Source organism: Vulpes vulpes, chromosome 1, assembly GCF_048418805.1.
Source record: "Vulpes vulpes isolate BD-2025 chromosome 1, VulVul3, whole genome shotgun sequence".
NCBI classification, from domain to species: domain Eukaryota; kingdom Metazoa; phylum Chordata; class Mammalia; order Carnivora; family Canidae; genus Vulpes; species Vulpes vulpes.
This window is the reverse complement of record NC_132780.1, coordinates 63,987,362-64,010,693: the sequence shown is the minus strand read 5'-3', so window position 1 is coordinate 64,010,693 and position 23,332 is coordinate 63,987,362. Positions and strand designations below refer to the sequence as shown.

Genomic DNA, 23,332 nt, shown 5'->3' with positions numbered 1-23,332 from the left:
CCCAAAGCCCCAGAGCTTTCTCTGATGTCCAGCAGCTCCAGTCATTCCCTCCCTGGGGTGTATGTTGATTCTCTAGGCCTTAACTAGAACACCAATCTCAATTTGAGATTGTTATGTTAGCTTCTCTACCAGATATAGGCCTCCCTGAGCAAGGAATTGCATTTTATTCATTTTTTCAGTATCCCTGGATGCTTAGCATAGTCTTGCAATTACAGATGCTCATTGAATATTTAATGAATCTGATTGCATGTAGCTTGATTTTGGCAAACATATATCCTCAGGTCATGATCTCAGGGTCATGATACTGAGTCCCGTGTAGGCATCGGCACTGGGCGTGGAGCCTGCTTAAGATTTTCCTCTCTCCCTCTCTCTGCCCCTACCCCGCTCCCTGCTCACATGCATGCTCTCTCTTTCTCTCTCTCTCAAAAAAAATTTAGATTTTTACAAAAGATAAAATTCTTTTTATCTTTTTATTTATTTATTTATTTATTTATGATAGTCACACAGAGAGAGAGAGAGAGGCAGAGACACAGGCAGAGGGAGAAGCAGGCTCCATGCACTGGGACCCTGACGTGGGATTCGATCCCGGGTCTCCAGGATCGCACCCTGGGCCAAAGGCACGCGCCAAACCGCTGCGCCACCCAGGGATCCCCAATTATTTTTATCTTTTATCTAAAAAGATATACATACTGTAGGAGGATTTATAAGATTCCTCTATCTATACCTATTCCCTCTGCATTTAAAAAAAGACTTTGTTTACATAAAATTTTAAGACTCTGCTTATTATATAGAAAAGACCATAAAGCCCTGTACAAGGCTCTTACACCTGAGCATTCAGCTAAATGCTGTGCACTGGGCTTAGTTCTTTAGACTTACTAACCCATTTAACTGTCATGATAGTCCTGAGGGCAGTGCCTTTTATTAACATCCATACCTAAGGATTCTGAAGCTCACAGAGGTCAAGTAACTTGATTATCACTTTCCTAGATCTGGGATGCGAGTCTGGGCATTTGATACCAGAGACTCCACTTTTAAACCCTATAAATGTCCCAATTCTTTGTGACAGAAACCATCTGATCCAATGGCTTGTGCATAAGAAAACCTGAGCTGTAGTTTTATCTGTCATTTGCTGGAAGAGATGGAAACTTCTCCAGGTCTCCCCACAGGGGTATCCTGAACATAAGATGGGGTCATTGAGAAATCCCTCAAAGGAAGAGTACCAGTGTAAATTTAAGGTTTGAAAGAAATGCTTCTTAACCAAAATCCTTCAGGAGGCATCGTGGTCAGGAATAGGAAGAAACCAGCTGGCCCAGGAACCTAATGGTAAATTGGTTGAATTGGTTGTGGTCTGCTAAGTGATTTGCGGTATAGAAAAACCAGGAAGTTCGAGAATTGTTCTGTTCCATTTCCTGTATTTCCACCTCCACTCCCAATATTTTTTTAACCATGGTCAGTGATCTAGAAGTACAGCAACACGAAGCCAACTGTTAATATTTATATTATACCAGGAACAAGAGAAATGGGAAAAGTATGAAATGATACTAAGGGTTTTGACACCTAATTTGCAACAAGATTTCTGTGATAATTTTCAGAAAGATCAGAAAGATACATATCTGGCCTACTGCCTTAGGATCTAATCATTATGCCTTGTCTGTTGATTTCTTAAAACTCTGAAACAGAACTCCCCCCCCACAAGGTTGGTAGTGTCTATTTCATAACTGGTTTATCTTTCCCAGACATATTATGAAGATTGCAAAATTCTTATGACTTAAAAATTTTTTTTAAGACCTTTAAAGAAATTCCTAGATTGTGCAAAGTTGTTTGGGGATCTCAGAAGTACGATCTCCTCTGATTGGGTCTACTTGGGTGGATGCTCTTGAGAAGGACTGATTTTTATTTGTTAATTTTTCTTTTACTTTGTTTCGTCTTTCATGCCATGATAGAATTCAGATAGCATCTTCAACGTACATGGGCCAGAGTCTTCCACACAAGGTATCTCATGGACATAACTATAAGCCTCAAGGAGAAAAAGTTATAAGCCTCCTCCTTTTTCCCAGACTCTTCCCTGGAGATGCTGTGACTTAGTTTCAGTAACTACCATCTTTTGTAGGCAGAGAAGTAATGGCCTAGGTGGGTTGTGAGCTCTAGTGTCAGTGTTTTGACCTGAGTCCCATAACCCCAAGGAAAGCCACACCTTTGTCTTGGAATCTGCCTGGTTCATTTATCATCTGTCACTGATTTTTGTCTGGGAACCAGAGACCAAAACTCTCCAGGGATACTACTTACATTCTTACGTGACTATGGTTTTAATAGCATAGTCCAGGAATATCCTTTTTTTATGCTAATTTCCCTCCTTTTCAAAGAAAATGGCCCTGAAAACTCTGTAATTTTGTACGATGACCCTCTTGCAATCGGCAAGCAAGGACAGACTGTGCCATTTGACTGCATTGGAAAAAAAACAAATGGAAAATGGACACAAGCGTAAAGGCGTTTGCAGCTTCAGCATTTCTGGAGATTGCTTTATCAGCACGCCTCTGAGCACAAATCTGGGCCACGCCAGCTACCACTTTCCTGGCAGCTGGTTGTGTGCCATGTGGCTGTGACTCTCCCTGGAAGGTCACTTAGGCTCTTGGGCATGTTCTCCCGTGCATGAGAAATTAAATATGCGTTTCAGAGAGTGTTGGTAGGTTAATGAAAGTTGCTAGGATGTTGTTTTGTTGTTTAATTTGATTTATGACAGATCTCCCGAGAGTCAGGTGTCTGTTTTTCACCACTTGACAGTACACTTTTGGATGGGGAGGGATCTCTGGGTTTGTGTCTGGTTTCTTTCTTTCTTTCTTTTTTTTTTTTTTAATGGTATGCTCGCCACTCTTTAAACACCTCCCTTTCACAGATGAAACAAGAACTTTGCTTCATCAGTTTCAAGATGAAAAGCATATAATCGCCCCAAATGGCTTGGAGCAGTTATTAACCTATTATTGCCTTGTAATGTGGCGTCTCCGACAGTCCACAGAGAATGTGGTAGTAGCATAAATTGCAGGACGAATGCACTGTCAGATTGCCAGAGAAGCAAGAGGATTCTGGGGCTTGGCTCGGGGGCAGTTTATTCTTCCTTGTAGGGCAGTTTTCTTCTATTCACACATGGCAAGATAAAGGGTTTCCCCCTCGGCTGCTCATGGAACAGTAGCTCCAAACAAGGGATGTGTTGAGACGAACTGGCCTACTGTGCTCGCTGAAGGCAGCTCCTACGGTTCCTGGCCTTTTACTCCTTTGTCCAAGGAATCAGTCCATTGTCTGCTAGGTCCTGGTCTCATGTCTGGTGCCAGATGCCACAGTGCCATTCCATTTGGTATCACTCATAGCTCTTCCCACAATCCAGAGCTACCAATGATGTTTCACAAAAGGTAGAGGTATTTCTTTTGCCCCGATTTGTCTGCCTGCTTGATGAACTGCCTTTCCGCTGTGCCCCAGCCTGATGGGAATCGGAGATGACAGAGTAAGTTGGAAAGTGGGAGTCCTCAAGTCCAAGGGCCACAAGACACACAGCACTGCTGGTTGTGAAGCAGACACCCATATGGAGCTGGGAGGCCTATGCTTGGGTCTGCTGAAGTTCTTAAGACGCACCCCCACCTCCCTAGAAAGACTGGGGTTCCATCTGACTGTGAATTGAGAAAGGTTTCCCAGTCCAGGAACACTGCCTGGGAAGTGGCCGTGACCACGATCAGAGTTAGAAGTCACCAAGCTGTCATCTGGGTTTCCTTTGGAATAGTCTTTGTGAATGTAGGAATCTAAGTGTGGAGCCTTGTTTGAAGCCTTGCTGGAGAGTTCTAACAGTGAAGTACATTGTGTGGCCGGGCGTGGGTGGAGAAAGGCTGTTTCATAAGAAGAGCTAAGAATCCTCAACAGAGTTCAGCTAAGAGCTGACAACATTGCCTGGGACAGGCCAGTAGGATCCTTCACTGCTTTCCCATTCATTATTTTTCCCCTCTCACTGCCACTCATGTTTTCCCATTTTCATCTTTTCCCTTTTAACTCTAGGAATGCAGTCATTAACTTCCATTCTGTGAAAAGGGATCCATCCGTCAGGCCTTCAGACAGGAAATAATTAGATGTTTGGCCGTAGGCGATACCACAGCCAACATTGGACTTCTAGCCTAGAAGCTGGCCTACTGCAGCCTCCTGCTATTATGATGGTTGTTCCATGATGAACCAGTAACTTTTAATGTTGTGTCGATATGTAGAGGGTGTGTCCTATCCCCTCCAGGGTTTAGTTACATTTTTTTGCAGTACTTTGGTAAGAATGGGAGAGAGAGAGAGAAAAAAAAAAAAGAATGGGAGAGAGATTGGTGCCTGGGGGGTGGGGGTGGGTGTAAACGGTGATTAAAGGAGTTTGTGTGTTTACATTTTATCTTTGAACTTCTTCCAGGAATATTTACATTCCCATCATGACTTTGGGAGGATACAACCAAATTGGAGTTTTACTATACTTGTGTGTTTTTTTTGATGTAGGAAATTATATGTATCGAGTGACAACTTAGTGTGATGACATGCACTCTTATCTCTTTGTGTAAAATATATGTAGTGTTGCAACCTTTCCTTTCAACTGTTCCATAAAAATCCAAAAGGAAAAAACTCAATTATTCAGCTATGAGAAAAAAAGGACATCCTGCCATTTGCAACAACAGGAATGGACCTTGAGGGCGTTATGCTAAGTGAGATAAGTCAGCCAGAGAAAGACAAGGACAGTATGACAGCACTTATATTGTGGAATCTAAAAAAGCTAAGCTAATAAAAACAGAGAGTAAAAGGGCATAGTTGCCAGGGGATTGGGGTGAGGTGGGGTGCATAGGTTGATGTTATTTAAGAGTACAAGCTTACAATGAGTAGCAGATATGCCCTAATCTAATTCACAGTGTGGTGAATATAGACTATATATATATATTTTAGACAACAGTATTGAATTAAAGTTGACCCTTGACCAATGCAGGTTTGAATTATGCAGGTCACTTAAACATGAATTATTTTTTACAGTACAGTACCATAAATGTGTTTTCTCTACCTTATTATTTTCTTAATACTTTCTTTTCACCAGCTTACTTTATTAAAAGAATACAGTATATAACACACGTAACATACAAAATATGTGCTGTTTTTGTTACTAGTAAGACTTCTGGTCAACAGTAGGCTATTAGTCATGAAGTTTTTGGAGTCAAGGGAGGCAGCCTGGGTTGCTCAATTGGTTGAGCATCTGATTGCTGATTTCAGCTCAGGGCTCAAGTCATGATCTCCAGGTCCTAGGGTCAAGCACTCCCCCCTCCCTTGGGCTCCATACTCAGTGGGGAGTCTGCTTGAGATTCTCTCTCTTCCTCTCCCTCTGCTGCCCTCTCTCTAAAATAAATAAAATCTTTTAAAAAAAGTTTTTGGGGAATCAGAACTTACCTATGGATTTTCAACTACATGGGCGTAGGCACCTCTAACCACCACATTGTTTAAGGGCCAACTGTATAATCACCAAACTTGCTAAGAAACTAGAACCTAATTACTCCAACCATGAAAAGAAATAATTATGTTACATGATGGAGTTGCTAATTATTCCTTGCAGTGACAATCATATTAAAGCATAAAAATGTATCAAATGAATATGAATGAATGACTTATTCATCAAATGAATAAGCAATTCAAGTATACCTTGAATTTACAGTGTTATATATCAAATATATTTCAACTAAAACAATCCAAACAAGTTCTCACTGATCATCAATTTAGACTTGCTTACCTCACTGTTTTTATTAGGACTCATTGGAATGCTATAGAAACTTGAGGAGAGATTATCATTATCACCATTTGGAGAAGAATATATATATATATGTATATATACATTGTCATTTCCTCTTGGAAAAGATAAATGTGATTAGAAAAATATCTGATTTGCCAATAGCAACAAGTTACTAGTTATTTCATTTTCATTCTTAGATTTGCAAAGCAAGTATCTTCACTTATCTGGGCAGAGAACAAAGGAATTTTCAAACCTATGTAAAACAAACTAAGTTGCAAAAGTCAAGTACGAGTTTTGCAATCGTAAAATCTATGATTTTCTAATCTGACTCACTTTAATTTTGGAAAAATGCTTATCATTCTACTTTACTATAAAAATGGATTTAGTATAAAATGTTTCTCTACCATGCTGTGAGCACTATTAAAGTTCCTGAACATCTGTATATTTATTACACTAATGATTTTCTTTCCTGTCTTGCTTTTTCACATTCCTCTTCCTGACTTCATGATATTTTAAAATGCCAAGATTAAATGTTTTATACATCTTTATAATCAGGTTTGGCTTTTCAAAAGTGTTTTAAATAGAAGAACATTTAACTTCATCTCAATTCTGACAATATTTGGAAGGCCACCACATGCCAGGTATTGTACAAGCTGCTAGGCATAAAGTGATGGATAGAAAAATTCTTTTTTCTTTGTTTAAATATTTTATTTATTTATTTCAGAAGGAGAAAGTGTGCGCAAGCATGAGCAGGGAGAGGAGTGGGAGTAGGGGTGCGGGAACCAAACTCCCCACCCAGTAGGAAGCCTCAACATGGGGCTTGATCCCAGGACCCTGGGATCATGAACTGAGCTGAAGGCAGACGCTTAATTGGTTGAGCCACCCAGGTGCCCATGGATAGAAAAATTTCTAACCCTATGGAACACAGTCTAAAAGGAAAACAGACATTATTTATTTGCTTGTTTTAATGTAGTCATTCATTTATTTAACTATTTACTAGTAACTACTAAGCACTTCCACAGCTCTCATTATATGCTGGTTACTATTCTAAGCAGTTTGCTAGTATTAACTTATGTAAGTAATTATATATAGTGAGTATCTCTAAAGAGGTAAGTCATCTTTTTAAATTTGGATTTCACTATAATTTAAAAATAGGGAATGACAGAGATTTGAAGCATGACGGTAAACGCTCTACATTTCTCTTTTATTCGGTTACATCTTCCACATGTGAGACCTGGACAGGACAAAGAGAAACCTGGTTCTTATAGCAGGAGAGGAATGCTTAGTTGGGTTCATGACCCTCTCCTGGACCTTTTTCTTTCCCTTCTCCTCCTTCCTTAACCTGATTTTGTCACTGTTGACTGTTGCCTGATGTTGCAGATGACTCTTTCCGTAGTGTTTTATTGGGGAGAGGTTAATGAAGAATTCTTGTTGTCAAAATTTACTTGCTAATCTCTATTTTCTTAGAATTATTATGTCTTACATATGTGGTTTTCAAGATGACTATTTACAAACTAGACTTTGACTTGAGTAGTCTTAGAAAGGTCTATTTTTCTTTTTTAGTTCCAAATCTAATTTTGTTCTTTGAAAATTTATGGAGCTTCCTTTAAAAAAAAACATATATATATATATTTATTTATTTATTCATGAGAGACAGAGAGAGAGCGAGGCAGGCTCCATAAAGGGAGTCTGATGTGGTACTCAATCCCAGGGCTCCAGGATCCTGCCCTGGGCCCGAAGGCAGCCACTCAACTGCTGAGCCACCCAAGGATCCCTATGGAGCTTCCTATTGCTTTTCAACTCATTTGTTCTAGAAACAATGTGTTATACTCTTAATTGCATAATTTATACTATAGTATTTCAGAAGCCTTTAGAAGTTTTTCTATTTTTTTATAAACTTAATTTTCCAAATCAAAACAAACTATGCAGATTAACCAGAAGGTACTGTAAGAGAGAAATAATAATCTCATTCTCATGTGTAAACTGCTTGAGAATAAGATTGTTAGCATGCATTGGACAGTCTTTTAATTCTGAAAACCTCCGCAAAGAAAAGAAAATTTGTGAGTTTCTTCTAGCTAATTTAGGAGCCCCCTAGAATATCACCTTTATGACATTTTCTTGACTACCAAATGTATTCGACCTTTGTTAGTCTTCTTTACAAAAACTAAAACTTATCCCTTGGGTTGTTCATAATTAACTAGTTCTAGCCTATTGCTTATCTGGAATTAGCCACTTCTCCCCTTGGCTTGTCAGTATAATCAAGTCTACATTTAGGCACTAATTATCAGTTCCCATATTAAGCAAAATTTCAGTTGAGTAACAATTATAATTGTATATATGTGTTGTCTGCTAAATTTGACTTTTAAGGGAAAAAAAACCCACCATATATCAGTCCTTTGTGCTGGTCTAAATTTTGAATGTGCTAAAAGTGTGCTTTGTTTTTAGGACCGTATTGTGGAAGTATGACTGTTCCCAAAGAACTCCTACTGAACACGAATGAAGTCACTGTTCGCTTTGCAAGTGGATCCCACATTTCAGGGCGGGGATTTTTGCTGACCTATGCCAGCAGTGACCATCCAGGTATAGTAGAAGAATCAACCCAGATCTGTAAACTTGGGTCTAAGAATTCCTCTTGCTACTTATCACCATCTCTGGACAGAATTGCGACCTCAGATACAGAATATGTGAAGGAAGAGAGGAATGCAAGTCTTTGTAAGCAGTTAGATCAGAATTCAGAATACTTTTATCAAACATGTTAGATTGATTAGCTGACTATTGTGGGAGAGGGTGGATCTCATTTTTCTAGAAACCTTGTGTCTTTGGGGTGATTTTAAGGTCTGGCTATTTTCTGGAGTCCTCCCCCAACCTTCCTCAGCTTAGAGGGCAAGCCTTTTAACCAGTGCCCCCTCTGCCCTCCACCCCCCACATATGCTCACACCAGTGCACCAACATGGGCTGTCACAGTGTGCTTTAACCATGGAGCTAACACTTGAACAGGAAACTGATGACGGAGGAAAGCATGGCCTCCCATCCAGGCCTCTTGTGTTCCAGAGTGATTACTGTGCAGTGCACTCCATGTCTGCCCAGAGTCCCAGAAGTGCCCAGATTTTCTGCTCTCAGTGTCCCTGGGCAGAAATGCTCTGGAAAGGGGGTGCACCATTCGTTTTCCTCTCAGCCAATCAAGTCTGGCCAATCCCCAGCATGGCCAGTGGTCACCGTCTGTTGCTTCGTAAGAACTACTGAAAATATTAAGGAAAGAAAGAACTACTTGCAGCAAGTGTGAAGTATTTTGGAAACTATCCTAGGTTGATTTAAATGCTTTAAAATCCACAGCATCTTAGCATGCCCATTGCTGAGCATTCATTCAGTTCTGTATTCTAAAGAGCATCCTCTTTTTAAGTCCTTGGTCCTGACTGATTAAAGTGGAAAGGCTGTATTCTCAGTAAATATGTAGTTCCATGCTCACTCAGATGCCACTAGCTAAATTGTTAAACTAAAATATTCCTGAACCTTCTTTATGAACCGTGTCAGGCTTTTGAAATTGTTTTCCTCTTGCCAAGGAAGGTTATTATACACATGATCTTTGCAGGCATGTGGGTGGATAGTAATGAACCAGTGTTGGCTTTTCTGTTTGAAGTAGTTTCTGTTATAATTCACTGGACGATTGCTGAAAAACCATGGTTGGGGTGGAAAAGAGAAATGTTAAATCCTGAAGACAGTGTTCCCAGTTTTGATTTATTTTTAAGTGGAAAAATTCAGATAATAACTAGATAGTGAATGCTTTTTAAAAATCCTTTTTTATTTAAAATTATTTTTAAAAATTTTGAGCATGAGTCTTAACTTCCATTCAGTCTTCTAATTGTAATTATCTTTATTTATGACAGATTTAATAACATGCTTGGAACGAGCTAACCATTATTTGAAGACAGAATACAGGTAAATACGGTGCTGCAGGCATATGTTGCTGGACATTTTGTGTTCCTTCACATTAAACCAGATAAAGTACTATTTATATTTAATCTTTTAAAGATCGTTTTTGTTCCAAGCAATGAAGAATATTTGAAGTGATTTCTAATATAGCAGAGTTCAACAAACTTTTTGTCCAGGGCCAGATAGTAAATATTTTAGAGTTTACAGCCAATGCAGTCTCTTTTGCATCTATTCATAGTTTCTGGTGCTGCTGTAATGCAAAAACAGGACAATATGTAAACAAATATGTGTGGCTGTTGTCCAATAAAACTTCATTTACAAAAATAAACAGCAGCATGGATTTGGCCCATGAGCTGTAATTGCTGACCTCTGAGTTCTACTGTGGTACCAGTGACCCATAGTGCAGTCTAGTGTGTGTGTGTGTGTGTGTGTGTGTGTGTGTGTATGTGTGTGTTTTAACCTGGCCAGCATTTGGAAGTGACTTTTGTAATTCCTTCACTTTCAGAGGGATTTCAGTTTTTCTTTCTCACAAAGGAAAAACCTACTGAGAATAGGAGGTGAAATTTTTGATTCCCAGCTTTACTTTCATTGGAAAAATTACTTAATCTCTTGGATGTACATTTCCTTATCTATAAAGTAAGAGTCATCTAGAGCAGGATTTCTCAACCTTGGCACTATTGATATTTTGGGTTAGATGATTCTTGGTTGTGAAGAGCTGTTCTGTGCATTGTTAGATATTCACCGGTATCCCTGGCCTCTGGTCTCTACGTGCCAGTTGTGATAACCAAAAATGTTTCCAGATGTCGCTAGATGTCTTTCAGGGCAGGCAAAATCCACTCCCTGTTGAAAACCACTGGCCCAGAGAGGACTGTCAATAACATTAGTAACAACAGCTATAACTCCTTAGAGCACTTTCTTAATGCCAGTCATAGCTCCCTGGACTTTGCATATAAATAACTCATGTGGATGTTGTAATAGGCCTGCAAGGTAGGGTCTGTCATTCCTGAAAAGAGGCTCAAAGCAGTTAAGTGGCTTGCCCAGGGCTACACACTTAATGAGTATACCCAGAGTCAGACCCAAGAGTCCATGGTCCTGACCAACTCAGACATTCTAATGAGATTATTTTACATGCAGAATCAATTCTAGCATTAACTAATATTAAGTCTAGTAGAGAAATAAAAATGAAAATGACTAATAACTTAGACAATAAAAATGACCAATAATTATCTTTGCCCTGTATAGTTGCTGTTCTTTCTTTCTTTTTTAAAATATTTATTTATTTATTTATTCATGAGAGACACAGAGAGAGGCAGAGACACAGGCAGAAGGAGAAGCAGGCTCCCTGTGGGGAGCCCGATGTGGTTCCTGATCCCCGGACTCCAGGATCACGCCCTGAGCCAGAGATAGATGCTCAACTGCTGAGCTACCCAGACGTCCCAGTTGCCATTCTGTCATTATGGACATATGCCAACTTTCTCTGAGATCTTTCCAGCCATACCTCTAGAGTCCCAGTGGTGATAGGATCTCTGGGCATCAGTGGTCATTTCCTGTCTCCCTACAGAACAGAATATACTCGGGCCTGCAGGGTGATATTATGGTGCCAGGTCATCTAGGCCCTGGTCCAGCCACTCTGTAGTATTTAGATAAGATGAGGTGTGGTGACTAGTACAGGTCCACATTCCCTCATCTATAATTGTGAAATGTAGAAAGCTTTAAAAGTCAACAAGTTTTGGGGCACCTGAGTGGTACAGTCGGTGAAACATCTGACTCTTAGTTTCAACTCAGGTCATGAGTCGTGAGATCGAGCTCTGCTTCAGCTCTATTATGCTCAGCGTGGAGTCGACTTAGATTCTCTCTCTCTCTTCCTCTGCCTTTCCCACTCAGGTTCTCTTTCTCACTGTCAAATAAATAAATAAATCTTAACAAAAAAGTCAAAAGGTTTTTGTAACTGATTAGTGCAACCCTGATTAGTGCAACCCTAAATTCATTTGACAACAAAATGGAACTAAATTAAGGAGTCTATTTAGTCTTTATGTATTAGGCTTAACATGACTAGTCATGTGTTTGATACAGAGATATTCATGTTTTTGATTGATGTATGCAGCCCTAAGATGAATAAGGTCTGAGAATCTATGTGTACCATAACTATAGCTGGTAATTCTGTATTGTATAATTGATTTGCTGAGAGTAGAACTTAAATGTTCTTGCCAAAAATAAATGTATTATATATATATTTAAATATTTATATCTATATATTAACATATGTGAGTTGATGGATAGGTTAATTTACTAGTTGGGTAATATATACCCAATCATCACAATATACACTTGAAATATCTTACAATTTTTCAGTTTTACCACAATAAACCTGAAAAAATATATATATATACTTTTTTTTCTGATTGCAAAAGTAATTTTTAACTAATGTAGACCATCCCTATCTAATACCAGCTGTGTGTGGCTATCAAGCACTTAAACTGTGGCCAGTCCAAAGTCAGCTGTGCTAGGAGTATAAAATAAACTGCAGATTTTGAAGACTTAGTACAAAAGAAAAAAGGCTGGAAATATCTTGACAACAATTTCTTTCTGTTAATTATATGTAGAATGGTAAAATTTGATTATATTGTGTTAACTAGAATATATTATTAATGTTAGTTTTGCCTTTTCTTCTTGCCTTTTTAATGTAGCAACTAGAATATTTAAATTTATATATGTGGACTCCATTAAGTTCCTGTTGGATAGTGCTAGGAGGCTGAAGCAAGATATTAGAGTCACATGGCACAGAAAGTGAAAGTCTCTCAAAATACTACTCTTGAAGAGAATGCAGAGATAGTCTTCCTGTCTTCTTTATATTCATAAAAAAATCCAAGTTGTTATTTTATATGTTTTAAACATCTTTTTATAAAACAAGATTATGCTACATATAGTGTTTAGAAACTTTCTTTTTCAAAAATATATCTTGGAGTGGTGCCTGGTTGCTCAGTCAGAAGAGCATGCAATTCTTGATCTTGGGGTCATGAGGTTGAGCCCCATGGTGAGTGCAGAGATTACTAAAATAAATAAATAAACTTTAAAAAAGTAAATACAAATAAAAAAATATTTTGGACACCTTTCAATCAATTTTCATGTGGGGATCCCTGGGTTGCTCAGCAGTTGAGCACCTGCCCTCAGCTCAGGGCGTGATCCTGGAGTCCTGGGATTGAGTCCCGCATTGGGCTCCCTGCGTGGAGCCTGCTTCTCCCTCTGCCTATGTCTCTGCTTCTCGTTCTCTCTCTGTGTCTCTCATGAACAAATAAATAAAATCTTTAAAAAAAAATCAATTACGATGCTTAGAGAAGCTCATTGTGTGATCGAATTTATAATGAATCCTTATAAAGCAAATAATTGTTGTGTAAAACTTGCCTTCAAGTTAACATTTTAGACTAGTCTGTGTTTTCACAAGTCAGATTTTTGATCTGTCATTACAACAACATATTCCTGAGGTGCCTGGGATGGTGACTCAGATGGTTCAGTGGCTGACTCTTGATTTCATCTCAGGTCATGATCTTGGGGTGCTGGGGTCAAGCCCACATCAGGCTATGTGCACAACAGGGAGTCTGCGTGAGAGTCCCTCTCTCCCTCTCCCTCTGCCCTTCCTCTCTCAGCTCACGTGTGTGTGTACACCTTCTCTCTAAAATAAATCTCTAAAAAAATTTTTTTTAAAGAATTAAAAAACAAAACAACATATTCTCTCCTGCATGTTCTATGGAGAAGAGAAAATACACTTAAGTATAATACTTTTTAGTTTAAGTATAATTTAATAAAATATAAATTATTTTCTTTTTCCAGCAAATTCTGCCCAGCTGGTTGTAGAGACATAGCAGGAGACATTTCTGGGAATCTGGTGGATGGATACAGAGATGTAAGTAATTGAGGGTAATTTTAGGGCAGGGAGGAAATTAAAAAGTACTTATTGCTTTGCCTAAATTCACCATAAAGTGAAGTCAGATAACATCTAAAACTCTAGTAAATTCATAATTCTCTCTTTTCTGAGAATAAATGAAATAATAAGTATAAAAACCATGGCTATTCATGCATGCATTCTTATTTTTAGCATTTCCACTTAAGCTCTCTTTAACACCTACGAGTGTAATTCCATTTATTTTATTTTATTTTTTTTATTTTTATTTTTATTTTTTCCATTTATTTTTAATAAAAGGTTATCTTGGCAGCCTGGGTAGCTCCGCGGTTTAGCACCGCCTTCAGCCCAGGGCGTGATCCTGGAGACTCGGGATCATGTCCCACGTCAGGCTCCCTGCAGGGAGCCTGCTTCTCCCTCTGCCTGTGTCTCTGCCTCTCTCTCAATCTGTGTCTCTCATGAATAAATAAATAAAATCTTAAAAAAATAAAAAATAAAAGGTCATCTGGGTTTTTTTTTGTAATTTATTTCTTTATTTTAATGCTCCAATTGATTCATGTTATATAGCCAAGGACATGAACATTCACATCACAGAATAACAATATTGACTCTGGGACCAATGAAGCCACCTGCCTTGCACGTATATACTAGTTCTTGCTTCCTTGCACCATACTTTCTTATGCAGAATGAAACTCTGATTGCATACTTTGTCCCCAGAGAAAAATACATTCACAGGAAGTTACTTGTCTAAAGTAGATGTTCTGTCTGCAGATACTCAGTCTTTCATTTCTTACTATTTGCAGATCTCTCTTCTGGAAATATGGTATCTGATTTTTGAATATTAACATTGCTATTTAAAGTAGTTGAGTTTACAGCATATGGGAATTGGCATGGGAATGTGAAAATCTGTGTAGTGAGGGAACTTTCCTGAGAGTTATTGACATGTGTCTTTATGCATAGAAGAAAACCATACGTGTTCCAGGAGATTGATAATTTCATCTCCAGCAAGGAGAAAACAAACTTGGCTTTCATTTTTGCTTTTAATACATCCTGATTCTAGAAACAGCACATTTTCCCATTTTGCTCTTTGTTTTCTTTTTCATGTATTGTCTTTATTTGCAAGATTGACATAGGATATTCATTTGGCTTACATTGTTTGACTCTTAAAATGATTTACAAGACCTCAGTTTGATATATACTTGGCACAGGCTATCTCTAAATGACTTCAGGAAATTAGGAGAAATAAACAGTTGAAGTATGGTTTCTCCCCCAGTAATAGAAAGTTTCTATTTGTTATTTTTCTATCCCATGCAAGAAACTTAAGAATTATGTGCAATAGGAGAGATAGCATCATTTTTTCTTACTTTGTTGTCTATCTTGCTTCCTCTTGACAGAGCTCTGTTTTTTAGTATAACAGGTAAAGAGTTTCCTACATTGTAGATCTGCGTGCATGATCTGTAGGTGCTAGTAAACAGGTTTCCTATTTGACTCGAGCTGGTTTCCTACCATTTGCTTTCAGAATGACTTCATCTGGAGGGAAAATTTGTATTTTGAAAACTAATCTTTTCAAAGAAATCTTATTAGTGCCTTTTCATAGATGTTGATATTGTGGGTGTATGAGGTATCTATTGCTATATAACAACATGACTCCAAACCTTGATTAAAACAACACATGTAGTATCTCTCATGTTCTGTGGGTCAAGAGTTTGGGCATAGCTTGGCTGAGTTCCCTGCTGCAGGATCTCACAAGCCTGCATCCAAGTTGTCAGCTTGGGCCTTATTTCATCTGAGGCTCCCTTTTGCTTCTCAGCTCACGTGGTGGTGGCAGCATTCAGTTACTCATGGGTTATTGACTGGAAGACCCTAATTTCTTCTTAGATTTTGGCTGGAGGCTGTCCTCAGCTCCTTGCCATTTGAGCCTTGCTGACATCACTGCTTGCTTCTTCAAAACCACCGAGGCAGAATTTCCTAACAAAGGAGTCCCCTAGTAAGACAGGTTACAGCCTTATGTATCGTCACTATGGGGGGCACCTGGGTGGCTCAGTAGTTGAGGGTCTGTCTTTGGCTCAGGTGGTGATCCAGGGGTCCTGGGATCCAGGCTCCCCCCAGACATCAGGCTCCACGCAGGGCGCCTGCTTCTCCCTCTGCCTATGTCTCTGCCTCTCTCTCTCTGTGCCTCTCATGAATGAATAAATAAAGTCTTTAAAAAAAGAATGTTGCCATGAGCGTGGCATCCCATCACGATTGCCGTGTTCTATTAGCAGAAGAAGACCATAGCTCCCATCATCTTAGAGGCCGTCCTCCATGGTGCCTCCATCTTAGGAAATGTGTTCAGTTGTGGCAGGTCCTTTGTGGAATCATCTTTGCAAAACCAAAACATATCCTGTAGGTCAAGTTCACAGAATGTGTAGAACAAGTTACTAGAGAAGCTGTTGGAGAAACAGGTGCTCTGCTTCAGGAAATAAGATATTGTCTTAAAAGAACAGTTACAGAAAAAGAATTGGTTCATGCTACAGTTGTTCCAAAAGGTAGAACCAGGGTCAGAGGAAGAAAGTATTTGGGAAGCCAGTTTCAGTTGCATATAAGGAATCACTGAGCAGTACAAAATGGGCTAGAATGTCTCAAGAAACCATGAGCCCTAGTCCCTGGAAGTGGAAGTGTGTAGATGTTACAACAGTTTGTCAGACAGGGCCCGTATGTGTCCGGGAAGGTGCTGTGGGGTGGCGAAAGTGACTGTCGGCCAGGACGTATCGAGAGAGAACTTTAACAGTCTTTTTGAATTCTTAAGGCTCTGTGACTCTGTCTCCTTGACTGATGAACGAAGCCATCAACATTGGTACATGCCTATCATGCCAGATAAGTAGGATGGGCTTCTCTTTGAGATCTGCCTCACCTGGAAACCAGAGATAAAAAGCCCCTAGAACAGTTTCTTTCTTGGCACCTTTTCCCCAGCCTGCTGACTGTACCATCTGTCTTTAAGTGGAAGACATCACTTAATAACTTGTTTCAGTAAATTCTCCATTCTCCCCAAATATTCAAGAAATACTAGAAAATAAAGGAAGACAGTACAGAGAGAGCATGCTCTTGGTTTAGGAGGAAAAGAGGAGAAACTAGGCCCAATGTACACCCACAAAAAGCCAGAGGGAAATATGTTATAATAGTGCATGACTGTCTCCAGGTGATGGCAGTATGTGTGACTTTTTTCATATTTTCCAACATTTCTGCAATGAATGCATCTTACTTTTGTAAAGAAAATGTTGCCAATATGGTAATTACAAAGACTGTAGCCACAGAGGAACAATTCATATGATAGAATATGGAATACATTTTTTTAAAAGATTTTATTTATTTATTCATGAGAGATGGAGAGAGAGAAGAGACACAGGCAGAGGAAGAAGCAGTCTCCCTGCAGGAGCCCGATGTGGGACCCGATCCCCAACCCCAGGATCATGCCCCAAGTTAAAGGCAGATGCTCAACCGCTGAGCCACCCAGGTGTCCTGGAATACATTTTTATAATTCAGCATTTTACCATCATTTAAAAACATGTGCTTTATTATTATTATTATTATTATTTTAAAGATTTTATTTATTCATGAGAATACACAGGAGAGAGAGGCAGAGGGAGAAGCAGGCTCCATGCAGGGAGCCTGATGTAGGACTCGATCCCAGGTCCTCAGGATCAGGCCCTGGGCTGAAGGCAACGCTAAACTGCTGAGCCATCCGGGCTGCCCAAAACATGTGCTTTATTCATGTTTGATTAAATGCAACCTAACGCATTAGTTTTATTTAATTTTTTTTTAGCATTTAGTTTTATATTAAACTTTAATTACTTTGTCAATACTTTTTACAAGTACAAGTTGACTTTTCCTAAAGGAGGACTTAAGAAAATGCTTTGATTCTGGGATGACTTAATAATTGCTTTGAAAGTTGGTGCAGTCTTACTTCGTGCTGATCTGTTTGGCCATCTTTTGTGGCTTAGTGAACTTCAGAAATGTTTAATACCATCAACTTGAAATTTCATGAGCCATGCACGTGGGCTTCTCAGCTGTCTGTTGCATTGCTTTTCCTGAAGAATTACATTTAAATTATTTCCTTTGAGTTGAAGGTAGGTAGTTCACTAATTAACATGCATGTTAATTAACACGGGCTAGTGGTGTGGTTTTCTTATATTTACATTTCAGTGAGGCTTTGACCTTGAAAATAGCTAGAAAAAGTATAAATTGTGTGCTCTTCCAAAAGTATAAATTATGCCTTTCTTCAAAGGAAACTTACAAGTTTAGTGAGAGTAAATTTTAAAAATTGATACCAAAAAGCCCCAATTTAAGTAGACATCAATTTTATTTAAGTTGGTTGGGTAAGAGAGGGATTTTTATTTTTATTTTTTAAGAAAACAATCCTGGAAAGGGCTGATATTTTTATCATAATAATGTAATAGCCAGATCTAGTGGTTATTCTCTTGGAGTTGTATCCTACGGTGCTCATTTAATATGGAAAAACATGAGCAGCAATTGAATAAATTCCATTAAAAGAGTATATACTACTGGGGTCCCTCCATACTGGTTACTGTGGAAAATGAGAATGTTATGTTGGCCAGTGATGCTAGTATTAGCTCCTATTGCTGGTTGACCTGTGAACCTGTCCTTTTGTAACCAAGGAGGCCTTGGGACATGCCAAGTCCTGTAAGAGCTCTCCACTAGGCTGGGCTTCTGGGATAAAGACCATCCCATCCCTAGAAGAAATTATAAGGAAGATAATGATCCCAGGGAAAGTGGGATTATTTGCTCAGTAGACCACTGGACCAATTTGGTTTTCATTTGGGGGCTGGGAGAGCTAGGCAAGCATGTGTGGACATCGGGTGCCCATTAGAATCACAAGGTGATACCCATTAGAAAAGATACTAGACATCATGAAGTCCAGCCTTTTCATTGTACAGAGGAATTGGGGTGCCCGATCCAAAGTAGATAAAGTTAGAGGCAAAACTGGGATGATGAGCTAATTGCCAAATTTAAATTCAGGGCTTTTCTGTTACAACTGGCAGATCCATTTTGTACCCTAAGAATCTAAAACAGTGATAACCTATTTAAGAAAAGAACATTCTGGAGAAAAAAAAAATTCCACAAACTGCCTATTTAAAGATCACTATCTTATTCTCATCTTCTAATTCTTCTCCAGAATCAAGGAGGATAGTATCTGCATCTGTCTTTCAGCATTTTCATATTTCTTCTCTGTCAGTAATTCTTGCCCTCTTTTAGCTATGATAGCTGTTATTGCAAAACTGACTCATTTTTCCCAAATCTGATCTAGTTTGGAAAATATACACCCTGTAAATCAAAGATCACAGAAGATCTCGATTTTATTGCAACCGCAACTATTACAAAATATGGTTGGTCTCGGTGGTCCCCCAGGGTTTATAACCTAAATCAAGAGAATTTTTCCACTGCGAGTACGGCAGCAGCATGGCCATTAACCCGAAGAGAAATTCCCAAGTCCAGTTATCAAGATATAATTTCATGAGCTGCTTTTCTCATTTCAGCGTTAGCCACCACGGAGAAGTGAGGCATTGCTGAAATTTATTTAGAAAATGTTTCTCAGCCCCTCGTCCTGGGCTGACCTGACAGCCTGATCACCCTCCCATGCAGGTCTGTGCCCATGGGGGCCTCGGGGCCCAGGCACCCATGGAAAAGTTTCAGTCCTTCTCCAGCCGCACTTCCAGTGGGCCAATCCCAATCCCAGGGCCACCTGCTAATCAGCCAGTCAGGTGCTCCTACTCACTTTGTCACTCCAAGGCAGCAGTCATGGAGGACTGAGCGGGTGCCAGCCATCTGCCCCTTTCAGAAGAGACTCCAGAAATGAGATGGAGGCTGTGGGTCCTGGGTTGCTCATCCTCATAGCTCCAAGACCTTTGAGAAGTTTTTTTGTTGTTGTTCCATGTAATGTTCCATGGCAGACATCACTATTTTGCTTTTGGTGCCTTGTTCAATCTCTGAATTAATCATAAGATGAAGCTGTGGTATGGAAGGTTCACCTTCTCAAATGGTCCTTAGTAATGAGTATCTGGTAAACCAAATGTAAGACACTGATTAGTTATCTATGTCTGCTGAACAAGCTGCCCCAAAATTTAGTGGCTTAAAATAAGAGCCATGTTATTTGCTGATGAGTTTGTGGGGCAGCAATTTGGGTTGGTCAGTTCTTTTTTTTTTTTCTTTTAATTAAAAAAAAATATTTATTGATTCATGAGAGATACAGTGAGAGAGGCATAGGGAGAAGCAGGCTCCCTGCGGGAAGCCTGATTCAGGACTCGATCCCAGGACCCCAGGATCGACCTGAGCTGAAGGCAGGCGCTGAACCACTAGGCCACCCAGGTGCCCCCTCCTAGCATATTTTAAATGTGTTCTTGAGTAGCTGTGAATGATGCTGTTGCTGTATTTCAGACCTCTTTATTGTGCAAAGCCGCCATCCACGCAGGAATAATTGCAGACGAGTTGGGTGGTCAGATCAGCGTGCTTCAGCGCAAAGGGATAAGTCGATATGAAGGAATCCTGGCCAACGGCGTGCTCTCAAGAGAGTGAGTACCTTGTCTTTTGTTCTGAGTGGAAGGTTGCCCCGAAGGCATAATTTATCAGCTCACAATTTTGAAGGGACAGTGGGCATCTGATACCAAGGGTTTGTCGCCTGGGAAGAAGGTGCGTGAGGGCCTAAAGCAGCATTTATGGTGACTGTGGGCAAGAGCAGCGCAGCAACAAAGCAGCTCACTGGTTCTGCTGACAAGTACGTTAAGTGGCACACGTTGGAAGCTCTAGGGCAACGCAGTGCTTCTACCCTAGGTGTGTTATAGGGAGAGAATAAAGGCTATCTATCCCTTTTCAGTTCTTCCAGTTTTAGTAAATTATTGGTTCTCTCCAATATTACCAGAGATACTGAAGGAGACCGGGCAGTCAAGTAGGCCTCCACAGAACAACCAAGCTTCCCAGGAGCTCCTGGTGATGGATAATACTTGGGAAGTGGGGGGGAAAGCGGGGGGCTTTTGTTAACATTCACCCCTCTGATTGCTGTCACCCTCTGCTCTTTTAGCTTCCTGAGAAAAAAAAAGTATGTCAATTGTTCACATGTTTTAAACGTTTCAACCTGGGCTTTTAATGCATTTAGGTTTCCTCAGCTTCTGGGGTGGAAAACAAGAGCTGTTAGGACTAAATATAAACCCGCCTTGTGGTCCAGGTGTCCGCTCATAGAAACAGGCAGCTTGGCGTGGGCCAGGGGGAGGCTTGCCTGGGTGGGTGCCGTGGGAGAGAAAGATGATCCTGAAGCTGCTGTGTTTATCTCTAGCCCCTTCCCTGTCAGCCCTCAAAATGTCTCCCTGCCACCATGGCCCTGTGTTTTTTGGACAGGTTGTCACGTAGTCTTGGTCTCAGGAATACTGCACAAGACAGAGGCGACTGGCATTTCAGGATCCAGAAGTAGGAAAACGTAGCCCAGGGCCTGTACCCCTACCACGCCCTAGTCTGTATGGGGGTCACCACTCTCCCCTGCGCCCCCACCCCACTGTGGTGCCCTGGTCCCTGCTCCTGTGACACCATCGTGTTTCCCTGCTCTTGATAGGTTGATAGGTTTCCTGGTTAGCATAAATATAGTGACGCTGATGTCACTGTGAGGCAGTTATACAGTAATTTTTTTCCCTCCCCTTCTACTTTTTATTTAAATGTATTACGGCTGGTTGAGCGATATTGTGGTTCAAATAGGGATTCTGACTACAAGATGTAATATTGTTTCTGTGGGAAAATGTATCATAAATTCTCAAGAACCAATTGATGAGCTCACAAGTAAAGTTAGGGACTAAAGCCCATTTCTGGATTGAGGTGTTGGCCTAAGCTCACAGGATGGGGACTTAGAAGCAGTGGCTGCAGTCGGGGGAGAAACTGGGTAGGACACATTCATGAAGGAGGCCTTGGCCGGGTAGAAGGTGGGGACCAGGCAGGCGGGGGACACGGAGCAGAGTCAGGGCCTGGGGAGGGACACCAGAGGAGTTACGGTAGGCAGCACACCCTGCTCTTGTCCAGGCCCTGGCTGGAGGGTGGCTGAGGAGAAAAGGCAAAGCTCCCACTGGCAATTCTGAGTCGGGGCTGCAGGTAGGGGTACCTGGAGAGGTTGTTTGAGCCCCAGTCTTTCACAGGCCATGCAAGTGATGCTGCATGTGATCTGTGGAAGGCAGTCGCCCACTAAGCACAGGGTGCGGGCTGCACTCTGATGGGAGGCTCACTGCTCTGTGTTCTTGCCTGCTGTGGATGGGGCTTCCCTCTGGATAGGACTTCTCACTTTGAGAGGCCCCACAGTGTTCTTTTCATACTGTGTGAACATTCAAAGACAAATCAGTCCCAAGTTTGTGCCAAGGTTTAAGATCTAAAAGCTTAGTTACAGGGGCGCCCAGGTGGCTCAGTGGTTGAGCGTCTGCCTTTGGCTCAGGTTCTGATCCCGGGTCATGGGATGGAGTCCCCATCGGGCTCCCTGCAGGGAGCCTGCTTCTCCCTCTGCCTGTGTGTCTGCCTCTCTCTCTCTGTGCCTCTCATGAATAAATAGATAAGATCTTTTAAAAAGATAAAAATAAAAAATAAAAGCTTAGTAACAGAGTACCTTTAGAACTAAATCCTTACTCAAATAAAATTTATATGTGTGTGTTATAAATTCACTTTCATATACACACGTATTTTATACATACATATATGCACGTACATATATGTACTATGGATAAAAATGTACACGTACATGTACTATATATACATATGTACATATATGCATATGTACATGTATTTTTTCACTTTTGTATTTGCCTCAAACTTTTTGGAACATAAATATTATATCCTGATTTATTTTAAAAGTGATTACTTATGCACAGTAAGCTGTAAACATCAGCGTGATCTTGACTTTTGAGGATCTGGTTTTGGTTACATTTTTTATGGTTCAATGTATTGATACTAGGGGACCATTTCAGGAAGATACCATGCTGGGGCCTAGATTTGTTGAGCGCCGTGTCTCCAAATAGGAACAAAGAATTGACCTCTGGTTTTAAGTCTGTTTTTTGTTTTTTGTTTGTTTGTTTTTTTTTAATCTCTTGCCTATGTTTATGTACATCTTAGTGCTTCTTTTGTAGAAAAATAGGATCGTAAAAAGTTTAACTTGTACTACTAGGATTTTATTTTACCTTTTGAAAAAAATTATTTAAACTGTTAAATAGAAGCAGACGTGTTCTCAGTCTTCTGGGCTTAACACAGATGAAGTCACCTAATGGAATTTGAAATTAAATGATGATGCAAAGATAGGAATACAGAAATCGAAACCATTAATGAATTAGGAAGAGTTTGGCTCTACATTCCATGCAGTTATTTAAACAAATTTTTGATGTTTGTTTTGGTGGGAATAGAAAGTCCAGAATTATATCAACGTCCCTTCTTCCTTCCAGCTCTGATTTTGCTTTGGCTTTTTGTACTGAGCAGAGAAGAGTGAACCACATGCGGATACATCTCTTCCAGTCATCTCAATTCCCAAATCTTTAGGGGGCAGTTGTTTTTATCTGTGCTGGTTTGCTGTTGGGGAAGCACTGTGCCTGCGGTCATTGAACTTCTGTTCCCACACATGCTTGTTTGGTGTTCAGGAAAAAACACAGAAGGAAGCATTGCCGCTGAGGAAGAAGGAGTCCCTAAAGTAAATATCTAGGGTTCTTCTGGGATTCATCCGG

At 40.2% G+C, this 23,332-nt stretch overlaps 1 protein-coding gene across 1 annotated transcript in view; it reads left to right on the top strand.

Annotated features, from left to right (window-relative positions):
* The window catches only part of DCBLD1 (discoidin, CUB and LCCL domain containing 1), a 64,286-nt gene that overhangs the window by 30,028 nt on the left and 10,926 nt on the right, over positions 1 to 23,332 (top strand). The window contains exons 3-6 of the mRNA XM_072765443.1: positions 8,222 to 8,356; positions 9,661 to 9,712; positions 13,535 to 13,607; positions 20,037 to 20,170. Coding sequence (XP_072621544.1) covers positions 8,222 to 8,356; positions 9,661 to 9,712; positions 13,535 to 13,607; positions 20,037 to 20,170 — 394 coding nt within the window. The remainder of the gene's footprint in view (positions 1 to 8,221; positions 8,357 to 9,660; positions 9,713 to 13,534; positions 13,608 to 20,036; positions 20,171 to 23,332) is intronic.